Source organism: Apteryx mantelli, chromosome 30, assembly GCF_036417845.1.
Source record: "Apteryx mantelli isolate bAptMan1 chromosome 30, bAptMan1.hap1, whole genome shotgun sequence".
NCBI lineage: Eukaryota > Metazoa > Chordata > Aves > Apterygiformes > Apterygidae > Apteryx > Apteryx mantelli.
Window position 1 is genome coordinate 2,576,336 of NC_090007.1, and position 13,366 is coordinate 2,589,701.

General features: G+C 41.8%; 2 protein-coding genes across 4 annotated transcripts in view; one reads left to right on the plus strand and one right to left on the minus strand.

Moving 5' to 3' along the window:
- The window catches only part of MYO9B (myosin IXB), a 45,170-nt gene extending 42,628 nt beyond the window's left edge, over window positions 1-2,542 (minus strand). Inside the window, exon 1 of the mRNA XM_067312792.1 lies at window positions 2,486-2,542. The gene's annotated coding sequence lies outside the window, so the exon portion shown is untranslated. The remainder of the gene's footprint in view (window positions 1-2,485) is intronic.
- Window positions 2,543-2,721: 179 nt separating this feature from the next.
- HAUS8 (HAUS augmin like complex subunit 8) lies at window positions 2,722-10,603 on the plus strand. 3 transcript variants are annotated; one of them, XM_067312971.1, is made up of 11 exons: window positions 2,722-3,030; window positions 3,387-3,457; window positions 3,533-3,588; window positions 3,904-4,009; window positions 4,715-4,828; window positions 5,386-5,468; window positions 6,108-6,179; window positions 6,694-6,852; window positions 7,864-8,005; window positions 8,789-8,930; window positions 9,748-10,603. In XM_067312971.1, exons 1-11 carry the CDS (start codon window positions 2,840-2,842, stop codon window positions 9,866-9,868), a joined length of 1,257 nt encoding a protein of 418 aa, XP_067169072.1. In that variant the 5' UTR covers window positions 2,722-2,839; the 3' UTR covers window positions 9,869-10,603. The 3 variants fall into 3 exon arrangements, with proteins under 3 accessions (XP_067169072.1, XP_067169073.1, XP_067169074.1); XM_067312972.1 differs by lacking the exon at window positions 7,864-8,005 and having other exon boundaries at window positions 8,821-8,930; XM_067312973.1 differs by lacking the exon at window positions 9,748-10,603 and having other exon boundaries at window positions 8,821-8,922.
- Window positions 10,604-13,366: the final 2,763 nt, after the last annotated feature.

The following is a 13,366-nucleotide window of genomic DNA, read 5'->3' on the forward strand; positions in this document are numbered from 1 at the left end:
AAAGACAAAAACCAAAAAGAACTTACATGCATTTATAAACTGAGCATGAGATTCAAACCCCAAAGTGCTACTCTTCTAATACAAGTTTTTAACACTTGTGGTACTACATGTTTTTATATGGCACCATCCTCCCGTAAATAGCCCTCCTAAAAAAACATTCACCATATTTAACAATGTAGAGATAGTGGATCATGTTAGAGACTTCTGTTTCAATAAAATATAACTGCAATTGACCAAAAAATTCAAAAGTCAGAGAAGAAAAGATGGGCAGAATAAGTATGTCTTGTTTCTTAGAAACTTGAGTTAATAAACCCCTTCATCCTTCAAATTCACAAAAAATGTATTGAACCACGGACTTTTTGTTTAATTATAACTCATGACTCCCCCCCCCCCCCCGACTGGTGAAATAGCTAATACTGTTGCATCTTTTAGGACTTTTTTTCTTTTTAAATTCCTAAGATATGAGAACCATGATATTTGCCCATCCAGCTACGGAAAGGCCATATTTAGCCTAAGTAATATTGGACTATGTGCATATGAGTCAAACAGTTATTCATATACAGGATTATTCAATAGGTCTAATGTTTGAATCATTATTCGTCTGAAAACTGTCTGTACAAAGTTTTACTTACTGGGTGTACCTCACTTAAATTTTTTGTTGTCTATATTTACTCTAAATTATTCAATTCTGCAAATGTTTTAGGTTCCGCAGAAGAACACAAACCTATAAATCCTCCCACTCTGATTAGAATACCCATTTCCACAGACAGCTGCCCTGTCACTGCACTAACTACAGTCTTCACTACTGAAAAAGCTTTTTGTTAAGGCAAATATTCATGCATGGTAACAACAACTACAAAAAAAGTTCAGTTCTATAAAAGCAGGTCCAGCATGTTACTGTAGTATCTCCCAAGTTTGATGTTAATAAGTTAACACTAGCGATGAAGTAAATGGCCTAAGATGCATCATCCTGACAAGTGAAGAAGCTGTTACTATATTTTTAGTCTACAGCAGGTAAAGAATCTCATCGTTAGGGGCACCATTTCTGAAGCTCAAAGATGAAAATAATCAAAAAGAACTCTTTTTAGAGAAGAGCTACAGTGAATCTTGAAGCTAAAATGAATATACATTTACATCAGACATTCTTCATGTTGTTTTCCCTACGTTTTCTCTCCTAGACCTCTTCCTGACAAGATGCATAGTTAAAGGCACCACAGGCTTACTAAAACTTGATGGGTGTGACACCAATATATTAAACTGGAATGCAAGGTTACCTCACACTGTTACTTCAGGGTAAGTACTTCAGTCATGTACTCCAGCTAACAGACCTGAAATCAGAGATCTCCCTAACTACCTATGACAAAGTCTTATCTGCAAATAGCTAGGTAGACGAACCGATACCAATCCACCTTAAAGAGTAATGTGGGAGGATGCCGATGACATCTTTGAAAGGCTAATTACATCTGCCAGAAGCCTGAGATCATCTCCAGACCTCTGCTACATTGCCACCCATCCAGAAGCTGAAATCAAGGAACATTAGAACTCATTTGGATACAAAGTACTTCTCACTTTTCACAAAGAACTTGCAAACAAAGCTGTTGGAGAATTTTGCCAAAATATTTACAGAGTAATAAAAAACAAGACTAACAATGATATTAGAAAGTCATCTAGTCTCATGCTAGGTTGACATATAACTGTATCAACCGTACCATCACAGTAGTCACGGATCAGGAGAGAACTCTGCTACATTTAGTCTATAAATGCATAACAAAAAGATGCCCCCAGCTTGCAAAAGTTTTACATCCCAAAGACTGAAAAGCCAAACTTACCAAAAAGACCAAACACTACCAAGATATAAACAGCGAGAGGCACAAATCAGTTAGGCACCGATAAAGCACGATAAAGCATGGCGTCAGCACAGCAGCAGCCTTGATATTTGTCAAGCGTTGCCTCCCAAAATCAAACAAACAAAAGACAGTTTTAAGGAAGCTTGGGGGAAGAAGGCAGCGAGGGGCATTTGTGGACGCTTGCAGGCAGGTCGCACCGGGAGTTAGAGGCATCATGTGAGAAAGCAGCACGGCTGAAAGGTCAGAAAGCAGGAGACGGGAGCGAACATCACGGCAGGATCCTGCCGGCGCCTATTGTGCGGGGTGGGAGGCACAGGGAGGCGGGCGAGGCGCTCCTTCGCCTAGGACACGTCCAGCGCTCTGGGCACAGCGGAGACAAAACGCAACAGCAGCACCAACAGCAGCAGCGACGCGGTCTTGCCCGGCCGCCCGCCCCCCGCCACCGCGGCCCCGCTCCCGGGCCTGAGGGAAACGGCCGGGGCGGCCGCCCGCCAGGGCCCCGCCGCCCCCTCTGTGAGACGCGGCCGCCTCTCCGGCGCCCCCCCCCCCCAACCAAGCAGCTCAGCCCACGGAGGGGGAAGGGAAGGAGGGAGGGTGCCCACCGGGGCGCGGGGGCTCTCGCCACCGCCACCGCCTACCTCACGCCGGTGGGGGAAGCGCTGGTGACCGGCACCGCCGCCCGCCACAGGCCCCGTCGAGGCGCCGCTGGGCACTTCCGGGTGGGGGGAGGGGAGGGGCAGGGCGGCGGCCCATTCAGCGCCGCGCGCGCGCTGCGCATGCACTCACCCCTCCCCCGCCCGCCGCGGCCATGAGGCGCCGGGGCGGGAGGCGCGAAGCGGCGTTTGCGGCTGCGGTGGGTTGTGCTCGGCCTCGTCCCCGCCGGCGGCTTCTCGCAGGGCTCGGGAGCGGGCGGCAGCCGGGCGCCTTCCGAGCCAGTGCCCTGCGGTGGGAAGCGGAAGCGGGCGGATTCCTGTGAAAACCGAAGGAGCCCTATGCTGCCTTTGGCTGCGAGCGGCGCTGCCGGCGCCCGCCGCCCTTCTCCAGCGGTTCGCCAGGGCGCGGGGGCCGCCCGCGAGGTCCCGAACTCGGCCTGGAGATTCACCGGCTTCGGCCACCGAAAAGCACCGCCGACTCCCCCGGGAGGCCCGGCGCAAAGGCAGCAGATGTCGGGCTCCCTCGGCTCGTAGGCAGCTCTAAGGGGCCCGTGGCCCCCGTGTGCAAGCCCAGGCCGAGGGGCTGCACCCCCCCCCCCCCCCGCACTTCGCGTGAGGCGACCGTTTTGCCCCGTCGGGGCAGCGTGGGGCGGGGCGCGGCCGTTGGTGTGCGGTGGCCTGCGTCGCCCCTCCGCGCCGCCGGGGGGCGCGCGACGTTCCCGCCGCTGGGGCGGGGCGGGGGCGGTGCTGCGCCTGCGCGGGCGGTTCGAAGGCGATGGCGGCCGAGGCGGCCAGCGGGTGAGGGAGGGAGAGAGGGAGGGAAGGAGGGAGCGGGCGGGTCCCGCCGCCCTCGCCGGCGTTTTCACCTCCCGCTCTGCCTTTGCAGGGTGTCGGCGCTAACGGACAGCTCCGGTTCCGTGGCGGCGGGCGGCGAGGCGTCCGGGAAGAAGCGGAAAGGTAGGCGCGGGGCGAGGGGGGCGGCCCGCTGAGGCGGGTGGCCTGGCCTAACCCCCCTCCCCGCCTCTCTTCCAGGAGGAAGGGTCGTGAAGTCTCGCTACCTGCAGTACGATAAGAAGGAAAACAAAAAGGTACTTAAGCGCCTCGCTGCGGGGCTCTGGGGTCTCTCAGCGAAGGCTAGAAAAGGTCCCAGGCGGCGGTTTGGACTTCTGGAAGCGGGATTTAAATAAAAGACAGCTCTGCTAGGGCTGTGAGGGAGCCGTTATTCATTGGCAAATAGATACAGACTGGAATGGGAACTTAAGACTCTACTCAGCTGATTTGCAAAGCACCAAGATGCCCTAGGATAGTGGTTGTTTATTTGTCATCATTCAAAGAGAAGTAAAATAATATTACTGCTTGTTATTGCTGCTTGTGTTCAGTCTTATCTGTTTCTTGGTTGTCAGGATAGTTCAGCAAATTCTTTTACAACTTCTACTGCTAAACCATCTGAAAAAGGAAGGAGCCTACAAAGCAGATCAGTTCTTCCTCAGAAATGCAAGACTTCTGCTGGTAGGTTTTGCCAGAAGAATTTAAAAGATGTTCTTTGAGGACCTTTATTTCCAATCTGTGGAACTCCTAACAACTCAGAAAATGTCTTTAAGAGCTGATGTTTCATATTACTTTTACCACTGCTAGTTTTTATGAAGATGTATGCAAGGAGAATTAAGGTGCATGAACTTGATGTGGCATTAGGAGCTGTGAACTGAAGTGCATTAAATTCTTGTCATGACTTTCTCATACAAAACTAATCTAGAATTGAATAATTGAGAACTGAGTTGTCTAGAATAAGTATCTCTCTTACCTTGTCTGCAAAACTTTGGACTATTGTTTCAGTATGGCCTCATTGTTGCCCCAGATTTTTCTTTAATCTTCACAATAAACCCTGTGTAAAACACCACAAGTCCCTCAACACAGAACTATCTGCAAAGCTGTCCTTTTTTAATTCTTTTGCAAGAATTGCAGAAGAATGTTCTGGTGAGACCATAACTTAGCATGAAAATCCTGATTTGCTCTTCACACTTAAGTGCTATTGCTGAGCTGTGAAATGTTTGAGGATAAGTTCTGAACTACTTTAAGCTATACAAATGGTGTATATGAAGTAAACGTATAAAAGTTCCCATGAAGTTGCCACATCTTAGTGAAAGAATATACAATTGTAAACTTGTGCAGAATCTGTTCTAGTTATTTTAGTCTGACAGCAGCTTCTTTCTACAGGTGCTGTCACTCGTTCATTAAATCAGAGCAGTTTTGAGAAAGGTGATTTACAATCCACTTTATTAGGTGAAGATAAAATTACTCGACCTGACCTTGATCTTTCAGCTATTAATGGTAAGCTCTACTCAAATTCACTTTGTTTTGTTATTTTTAGTTTATTATACTATAACTTCATTATCAGTAACGCTCATGCTGTATTGTATTCATGTGAAGATACTGTTAAAGATGAATAAGGCAAATCTTATTTTTAAATAAGCATCATTAAGCAGAGGTGTTGAGGTCTTTGGAGATTAAATTAACCTCTTGATTTTGAATATCTTTTGGGTTCTCTTTTTCTGTTTGAGATGTAATATTAAAGAACAAAGCACCCTCAAATCTTTGTTTCTGCAACAGATGGGTTTTAATCAGCCCTTCTGTTCTTCTTTAAATAAAAAAAAAAAGTACCACATCTATCTGTAACTGTCACGTAAAGCTGAATATCAGTATAAAATGCTTGTATGAGCCACATCTTCTTGTGAGTTATAATCAGAGCCAGAAACAGAGCTCAAGTCTTTTACTGAAACACATAATTACTTTGAATTTCTCTTTGCCTTTGAACTTGATGGTATGTTGTCTTGCTTCATGCATTTGGGGGAAAAAGGAGTAATAACATCTCTCTTGTTCTGATACAGACAAAAGTCTCCTCAAAAAGACTCCTAGTTCAAAGTCTGTTTGCAAAACAGGTACAAGGACAAGTGGAAAAGAGCGGAATGCGGTGAGTCTCACTGCTTTATCTTAAATATTTATTTTGAAATGTGCCAAATGAGTATTTTGTCTCTATCTTGGTAACAAAAGTTAAGGTTTCCAAGATGATGTAAAGCCTTATGGCAGAAGTCAGATAGTAGATCTGTTCTACTGCTAGTAGAACACATATAAATCTCAACAACACAGGCTGAAGTTTTGCTTCCACCTCTTGTGACAGAGAGTCTGCTCTAGTTGAAGCATTTGTTCAAGTCAGTTCTTGTGTTCCTGTCCATACTTTTTAATGCTATCCTATTATCTTTAAATGTCTTCTGACACTTTTTCACTGGAAAATTAACAGTGACTAAACCGAATTCTGAAGTGCTTTGTAACAGCAGTGCATTCAACATAGCACTGAAACTTCAAGTTCTCTACAAGTGTTTTGAACATCTGCTGAAAGTGCTATGAAAAGTGGCAGGGCGATGAATAAATAAGCTGGCTAAGGTATCTTTAGTTAACATGCAATGTTTAAAAACCCAAACTTTCTTCATACAGCTGACAGTTGTTGATAACGCTGATTCTGGGCACAAATTAGATTTCCAATAATTTATTTGAATGCTGAAAAAATAATTGTTTAAATACTGAAATTGAGCTTTTTTTTTTTTTTTTTAAGAAATCTGATTCTGATGTTCTGAAGGAATGGCTGGCATCTCAGACGCTGCTTTTAACTTACCTAAGAGTAAAGGTGAGAGTCAAGTATTTGGTAATTCAGATATGGAAGAGCTGCCTGATTTCTTTTCTATCAAGTTCTTCTGTGCTTTCTGATCCATAAAAGTTAGATTTTTATGATTTTATGTATTTATGACTGTGGAACTGTACAACTTGCTTTGAAAATTCCCCTGGAGTGAATTCTGTGCCTGTTCGTTAGACTGATGCCAGTTCTTCATGAAATGGGTGGAGGGTGCAGAAGTTTTAGGAAGACTGGAGGTGAGAGTGTTTGTGTTTCAAGGGTGTAGCAATTACTTTGTTCACTCAATGCTGAATACGTATAATTTTCCTTTACAAAAGATATCAGCAGGGGTGGGGGGAGAAGATGGAGTGGCTTTAACTAAAAGGTACTGTGCCCATTGCATGAAGTCTCTAATTCCCTAATTGAGGCTATTTGAACTTGAATCTGAGGCTTTCATGTGCTACTTCAGAATATGTTAATTACTTAGATGTAGCATCATTTTAGTTATGAATATTTTTGGATTTAATAGGCAGGAAAAAATCTTGCCCAGCTGGAGGAAAAAGCAGAAGAAAACTTGCTAATGTTGTGTGAAGAAAAGGAGAGGCAACAGCAAAAGCTGTATGAGTTGAAGCGTGAATTTCTGCTTGAAGAGCAAGAACAGAAACTTGAAGATGTATTAAATAAACAGGTAGGCTTTATTACAAGTCTTACTTCCCCTATGTTTAAACAAGCTCTGTTATGTTTCCTCAGACAGATTTCTGTTTCTGTGGCCTACTGGTATAGAATTTTATGCATCTCAAATGCCTACTTCCTGTTGTGGCATGTTATGCTCTCTAGTAACCTAAACAAATGCCTGTGTTGCTTTTTTTTTTTTTGCTGTCCCTTGTGGATAGGCAGGAAGGAGAAGTTAGAGCTGTTAGGCAAGGGGGAGCAATAGTGCACCGGTTGCCAGAGCAGCTTACAGTTCATGCAGAAGAGACAAGTGGCTTAAAACCACATGAACATCCTGCAGTTATGCAATTACAGTTATGTCTAGAGCCGAGATGCTAACCCTTAGATGAGAGGTGAACACCTTCTGCCCTTTATCTGTCTTATTTTTATATGTTAGACAACAGTAATTCTGGCCTGGCTGTAAGAAGACAAGTTTCTAATAATTTTCTTAATAATAGATGATCTTAGAAGCTAAAGCCTCCCCTCTTTCTCAGTATTTTGTTAGTTTTATTGTGTCAAATTGAAAGGATAGTATTGCTGGGAATAATTAATTTTAAAAGCTAAACTTTTGTTTGCTTTTAACAAATATGCATTGCAGATTTGCAGTTTGCAAAAATTAAACAATGAAGATTTTTTGTCTCTTGGGGGATACACTATATCTGCAATCCAAAGATCAAAGGCAAAACATTTTGCCTGCTACATTTCTAACACTTCTGAACTACAGCGACAAGGAAACTGGCATTGACCTTGGTATTTTGAGGTGATAGGATAAAAAACCTTTTAAACAGTAGAATAGGAGTAACATACCACAAACTTCTTGAATTCTTCTGTCAAAGAACATTTCAAAGTGGTGGTACTTATTTTTTTCTGTGCTGAACCAGACTTGAATCACAATCTATAGGGATATAAACCAGCTCATGCCTTCTCACTGTATTGCTAACATGGCTTCATTGTGATGAAGTGTTAGTTCATCATGTGTCCTTTTTAGATGGAAGTACTTGCTCCCCTTGTTCCTGTTTGTGAACAGTTTAAAGAGCAATATAAAAGCTTTGCAGCTTCCCTGGATGCCACTAGACATGAATTACCTGTGAAGAATATACACATAGAGGGAGATACGCTAACATATCTGGGTAGGAAAACTTGAATTTTCAAATTTACTTTCACAAATAGTGTTTTTCAATGTGCTAAAATTCTTACGTTGTTATTGCTGGATTTATTTATAGCCATTGGATGAATTTTGTGTGCTGCTCTTGCAGTCTGTGTGGACACTGGGCTGCAAAATTAGCCACATGTTTTGCTGTGAATAATTCTTGTCTCTGTTTAACCACTTAGGCGTACATGTTCAAGATTTTTATCTGGTAGCAGGAAAAATGGTTTCTAAGTTAGGGCAGTTGTTATATTTTCTTTTAGCAAGTTTCTGTATCTTTTTCTTTTTTTAACTGTATCTTTCCCATTCCTCTTTCTCCTTTCTTGTTCCTAATTCATATACAAGTTGTACAGTTGTAATATCTTGATCTTTGTTTGTGTTTGAGGGATATAACCATGTGGAAAGACTTGCTTGTGTTTTCTGTAAAGCTAGAGCTTAAGTATATTGCATGATGTCTTGAATCAGACTGCTTAATAAGACTGTACTGAAGTCTGTGCAAAAACTTATAAACTTTCTAACTGTTGGTCTGTCTAGCATCAAGAAAGTGGATCTTAATAACCTCTTGCTGCAGTTAGTCTTCCTAACTCAATAACTTGGCTTTCATAATTTTTTCATTATGTATTTGTGAATGCTGAGCAAACAGTAGTTTTCCAATATCTGGTTCACTTGTCTCTGGTTACTCCAACTATTCAGCTGTTGAGCAGTCTTACATTAATTGATGTCACTGTGCATTTGAGTAATGTTTTTAATATCTCCTATATTGTAGACGAACTGCAAAAGCATTTAACTGTCACACAGGAGCTTCTGGCAGAAGTTACACCTAACTGTGCAGAAGAAGATGCAAAAGCACCCACTGTACTGAAAGAGCTTAAAGAAGTCGTTCAGGAACTGGATAAAGAGCTTCAAAGGTATTTACAAGAATAGGGTGAAAAGACTCTCCAACTCAATATTCAGAGCAAACCTACAGATCTCAACTTTCAAATTCAGCATGAGTATTGGAGGGTTAATTGAGAGAATTGTAGCACTAGGTTCAATTCTGTTTGTAGCAGGCAGCCATATTTCTGTCCTTACCCTCATCTACACAAAAGTCAAAGGGAAGATGTTTTTTCTTGTTTGCGTATTCTAAAAAAGTCACTTCAGTGTGATGTCTCTGATGCTTTGCTGAGAATTTCAGTGAGCAAGGGTAGCCCGAGTAAAGTGCAAATATATAAGAGTGGAGAACTCCAGGAGACAGGAAAGTGATCCAGAAGCACTCAGTCTTAAAGAATAATTGTACAAATATGACTGTAGCCTTGCTTTTCCTTTCTTCCCTATCAAGTCATGCACTTTGCCTCTGTATTGGACATCATCTCTGAGAAGGTACAAAGAGCCCAGAAAGTTTTCTTCTCTGAATATAGTGTCAACAAATATGGAATATCACTGAGAGCATGAGAAAGAGATGTAATATGATAAACTTTCTTTCCTCCCTTCCTGAAGAAGAGGCTACAACTAAAATCTTTGAAGGCTGATAGACCCTGAACCCAGACACCTATCTCCCTGTACTACAAACTTCCCCTTCCTCTTCTCCAAATTCTTGCCATTGAGAAGCAAATTCTTAATTTACATTTTTCTTCTGGTGGCTATAGAGTAGGAGAATCTTGTGAATCTCCAGGTACGTGGTCTTTGCGGGTAAGCGGAAGTTATGATCCTCCACTGTAACTGATTTAGCCTGCTTGTTTGTTCTAGGAACTTCACACAAGTGCAGAACCTGTCATTTGAAGTAAGTAAAGAAGTTTCTCTGCATAACCAAAGAATATGCGAAGAGAACCACGGACTAGATGCTGTGAAACGTTGGTACTTCAACTAAATTTTTACTGATGGGCGGGTACTAAATCAGTGCCAACAGACTTGTTGTCTTTTTACTTCTTGTTTAAACATGTGACTTGTCCAGCTTTTCAACAATACCAGAATATGAAACCTGCAACATATATGACTAAACTAATATAAGATCTCTTCTGCACGCTGTCCTGTAAGGAAACGTCTTTTTTCGGATGTAAATTTCTCATTTCCTGGTGGCACCTTCTTTGTCATTTTCTCCTTGACAGTACTGAAAGGTAAACATTAAGAAATGCTATTCTTGGCAAATACTGCCTACGTACTCTTCTTGTTTTACCATCTTGTATCTGGCTTCAAGTGCACTGACTTGCGTCTCTTTCCAAAATAGGGTTCCTTAAAGGGCAACATATCAGAATATAGATATGGAATTGTGCATGTGGTACTGTGCATTTGCTGATCTGGTTAGGAGATCTGTAGGTTTATACAGCATGAGCATTGATCGCTCATTGAGCAACTTCTGGAGGAACTCTAATTGTCCCTTGTTTCTTTATTTGCCAAGAGGAAAAGCTATATGGGTAGCTAATAGTGAGGCTGATGAATGGGAGGAATCTGATCACTTGCGACAGTGAAGAATTTGGTATTTTATCGCCTAATTGTCTTGGAAACAAATTATTAAAAACTGACATGTTTTCATATTAACCTGACACCTTCTTTTTAAGGACTCTTTAATTTCATTTTGTAATAAAAATTGTCTTTCACTGCTGTATTAATAGCCTTCATTTTTGAATATTTTCATTTATCTCCTGCAGAAGCTTTTGTTTCTATCTGGGCTCGTACAGGGCTAATACTACACAATATATACACTGATGGGTTTATGGGCATTAACTAGTCCGAATGGCAAGCTGTGTCCTACTGGCACCCAAAGTGCTGAGACCAGAAGATTGTGAATGTGGAGAGAAACCTCTAACCTAAATACTGAGTAAATGCCTGGATGAGAAGCAGAAAATATCTGTTATGAACATAATGCCAAATGTGGCATTCCACCCCCAACACACTTTCCATTTTCATAAGTGGAATGTGTGTAGCTGTCTGAAAAACATGTATCCCATATTAGGTACCCATGGAACTTTTCTGTGACGGTTTTTCAAAACCTCTGCTTTGTATTGTTCACATACTGGTATGTTTCTGGCTTCAGCTGGGTCTATCAGCCTTTTTTGCCTGCTCAAAAAAATGTTTGGAGCATTCCCCTTGCACTCTTTGAAGTATTCTTAAACTTTTTAAATGTTTCAGGTTTTATTGCTGGTTCTAAGGGTCTAACTAGATCCTGTCTCCTCTTATTTAAAAATAGGATTAAATTAAGCTATAGTAACTGCATCAGTAAGGTGTGCAGTGTACTATATGAGAAGTCGATAGCTATTAAGACTCTCCTTGTGTATAGTTTCAGTGTTGCTATTCACAGCAATTTATCCATGGACCAGTTGGAGGGCAGCAAGTAATTTTAAGATATTCATCTGATATCTTTTCCTCAAATGTGTTGGGTGAACAGCACCCAATAGTTCACCTGTGTGCTGTCATTCAGGCCATGAATCATAGGAGCTGCAAATGGCAGGATCCTAGTCCTGGTCAGGACCATAAGTTGCACCTACGAAGTTGGCCACAGGATGGGGAGCTTTGCTAAGCAGTCAGTTCTTGGGTTAGTAACAAGCTGGGTTTTTTTGTTTTGTTTGTTTTTTCCTCCCTGGCTGGAACTTGCAATAGAAAGGTTCGTATATAATGAAACCCCTGGTCAGGCAGCTGTGTTTTCCTAAGTTAGGGTAATTTCTAGGCAGTTTGTCCTCATGCCTTTAACCTGCTCATCAGAAGTGTCATTCTGACACTCAAACTGTATTTAGAAAATTAAGAGGGTTCTTAAATTTGACAGGAGAGGGACGTAATAAAAAAGTATACTGTTCTGATAATTCTGCCTCTGCACAGACACAAGGCAGAAGTGTTTCTCCTAGAATTTCATGATGTTAGAACTCATTCCTTTCTGTGATTACTGTTCAAAAAAAAAAAAAAAAGCTAGTTTTAGGAAATACTTGACTCCTAAATTAAACATATGCTCTTCAGTCAAGTGATTTTTTTCCACCTTTAAGATACTATAGTGTATATATACACCAAAATATTACTTAAGCAACAGAGAACAATACAAATTTTTTAGAAGTACTTTTATTTCTAAATGTGTAGTTGATCTCAGGGACATAGTTTCTATCTAAAGAATAAATGTGCATGCTCAGATTTTGATAATGTTATGTAAACCCTTTTGCCCAGTAATTTGGAGAGGGCTGGAAGAGGTCTTAGGTAGTTTCAGCTTCCTTCAGGACTTTTTCACCCTGATCATTTTATAAGCTATTGAAGTGTTATGTCTGCATTGATACTGTGAAGTGGAATACACTATTCGTTCCCTCCCCTGAAGAAAGGTGTGCAGGGAGCTCTGCTCACGGTGGTCAGAATTAGAGGCTCTAAATTTTTTGGTGCAGTAGTTCATCCCTGATGCTGCAGGTGGCAGTCATCATCTGCACAAGCCTAAGGCAAAGTGGGAGTCTACAGTTAAAGGAGCTAAAGGCCAACTGCATGCACAAAACAGTGCTCAGGGATGTGTTTCAGAAGAGTAATAGACAGTAGCTTGATCTGAATGTTCTGGCCATTCTTTTCCTTAAGCCGAACGCTTGAATAAGTCTTTGTACAGATGGTAGAACAAGTGTTAGATAAAGCAGCTCAGCCTGTCTAGGGAAGGATTTTGAACTGAGTCTTTACCATTTTGATTTTCCTGAATATTAGTTGTAAGTGGCTTCATTTTGGCTCTTAGGCTCTTCCACTTTAAAATAGTCAAAAACACTTTTTTATTTCTTCACAGGCATTAAATGCTGTCATTTAACACTGTACAGACAAAAAAACAAAAAAAAGACTGCAGGATCACTGGAGCAGGGGCTAAACAGATATGACGCCACTTATTTTATATTTTCCACTTATTTTCTGGACATGTTACATATCTTAAAAGCTCTGAATCTGGTAGGAATCCTGAACAGCTTAAGAGTGATAATATAGACCTCTCTTTCTTCTGGTTATTGGTCTCTCTTTTCTTTTGTGCCAAGAATTAAGAACGTTTCCCTTGTATCAATGTACATTAAGGCTTGTTCTGTCTGAACTAGTGCAGTACTTAGTATCTATGTATTCATCCTTCAGGCCAGAAGCTCATATTGTCCAAATGTTAGCAGCAGTGTGCCCTAAGGTTTTTGTTAGCTTGTTTGGTTTCTATTTTCTTCCAAAAAGTGAAGACAGTTGTAAAACAAGCCAACCAGCTCTGAGAGCCTGGGCAGGGGGAAGACTGAGAATGCTGAGTGGGAAAGGGGGGGGGGGGCGGCACAGATATGCAGATATTTATCTTCTGCAAAACTCTGTCATTAGTTGTCTAGAAGGCGATTGGCAAAGATCATTTTAAACTAAGTTTGCATTGTGCAGATTGCCCTGCTTGGATTCTGGTGCATCT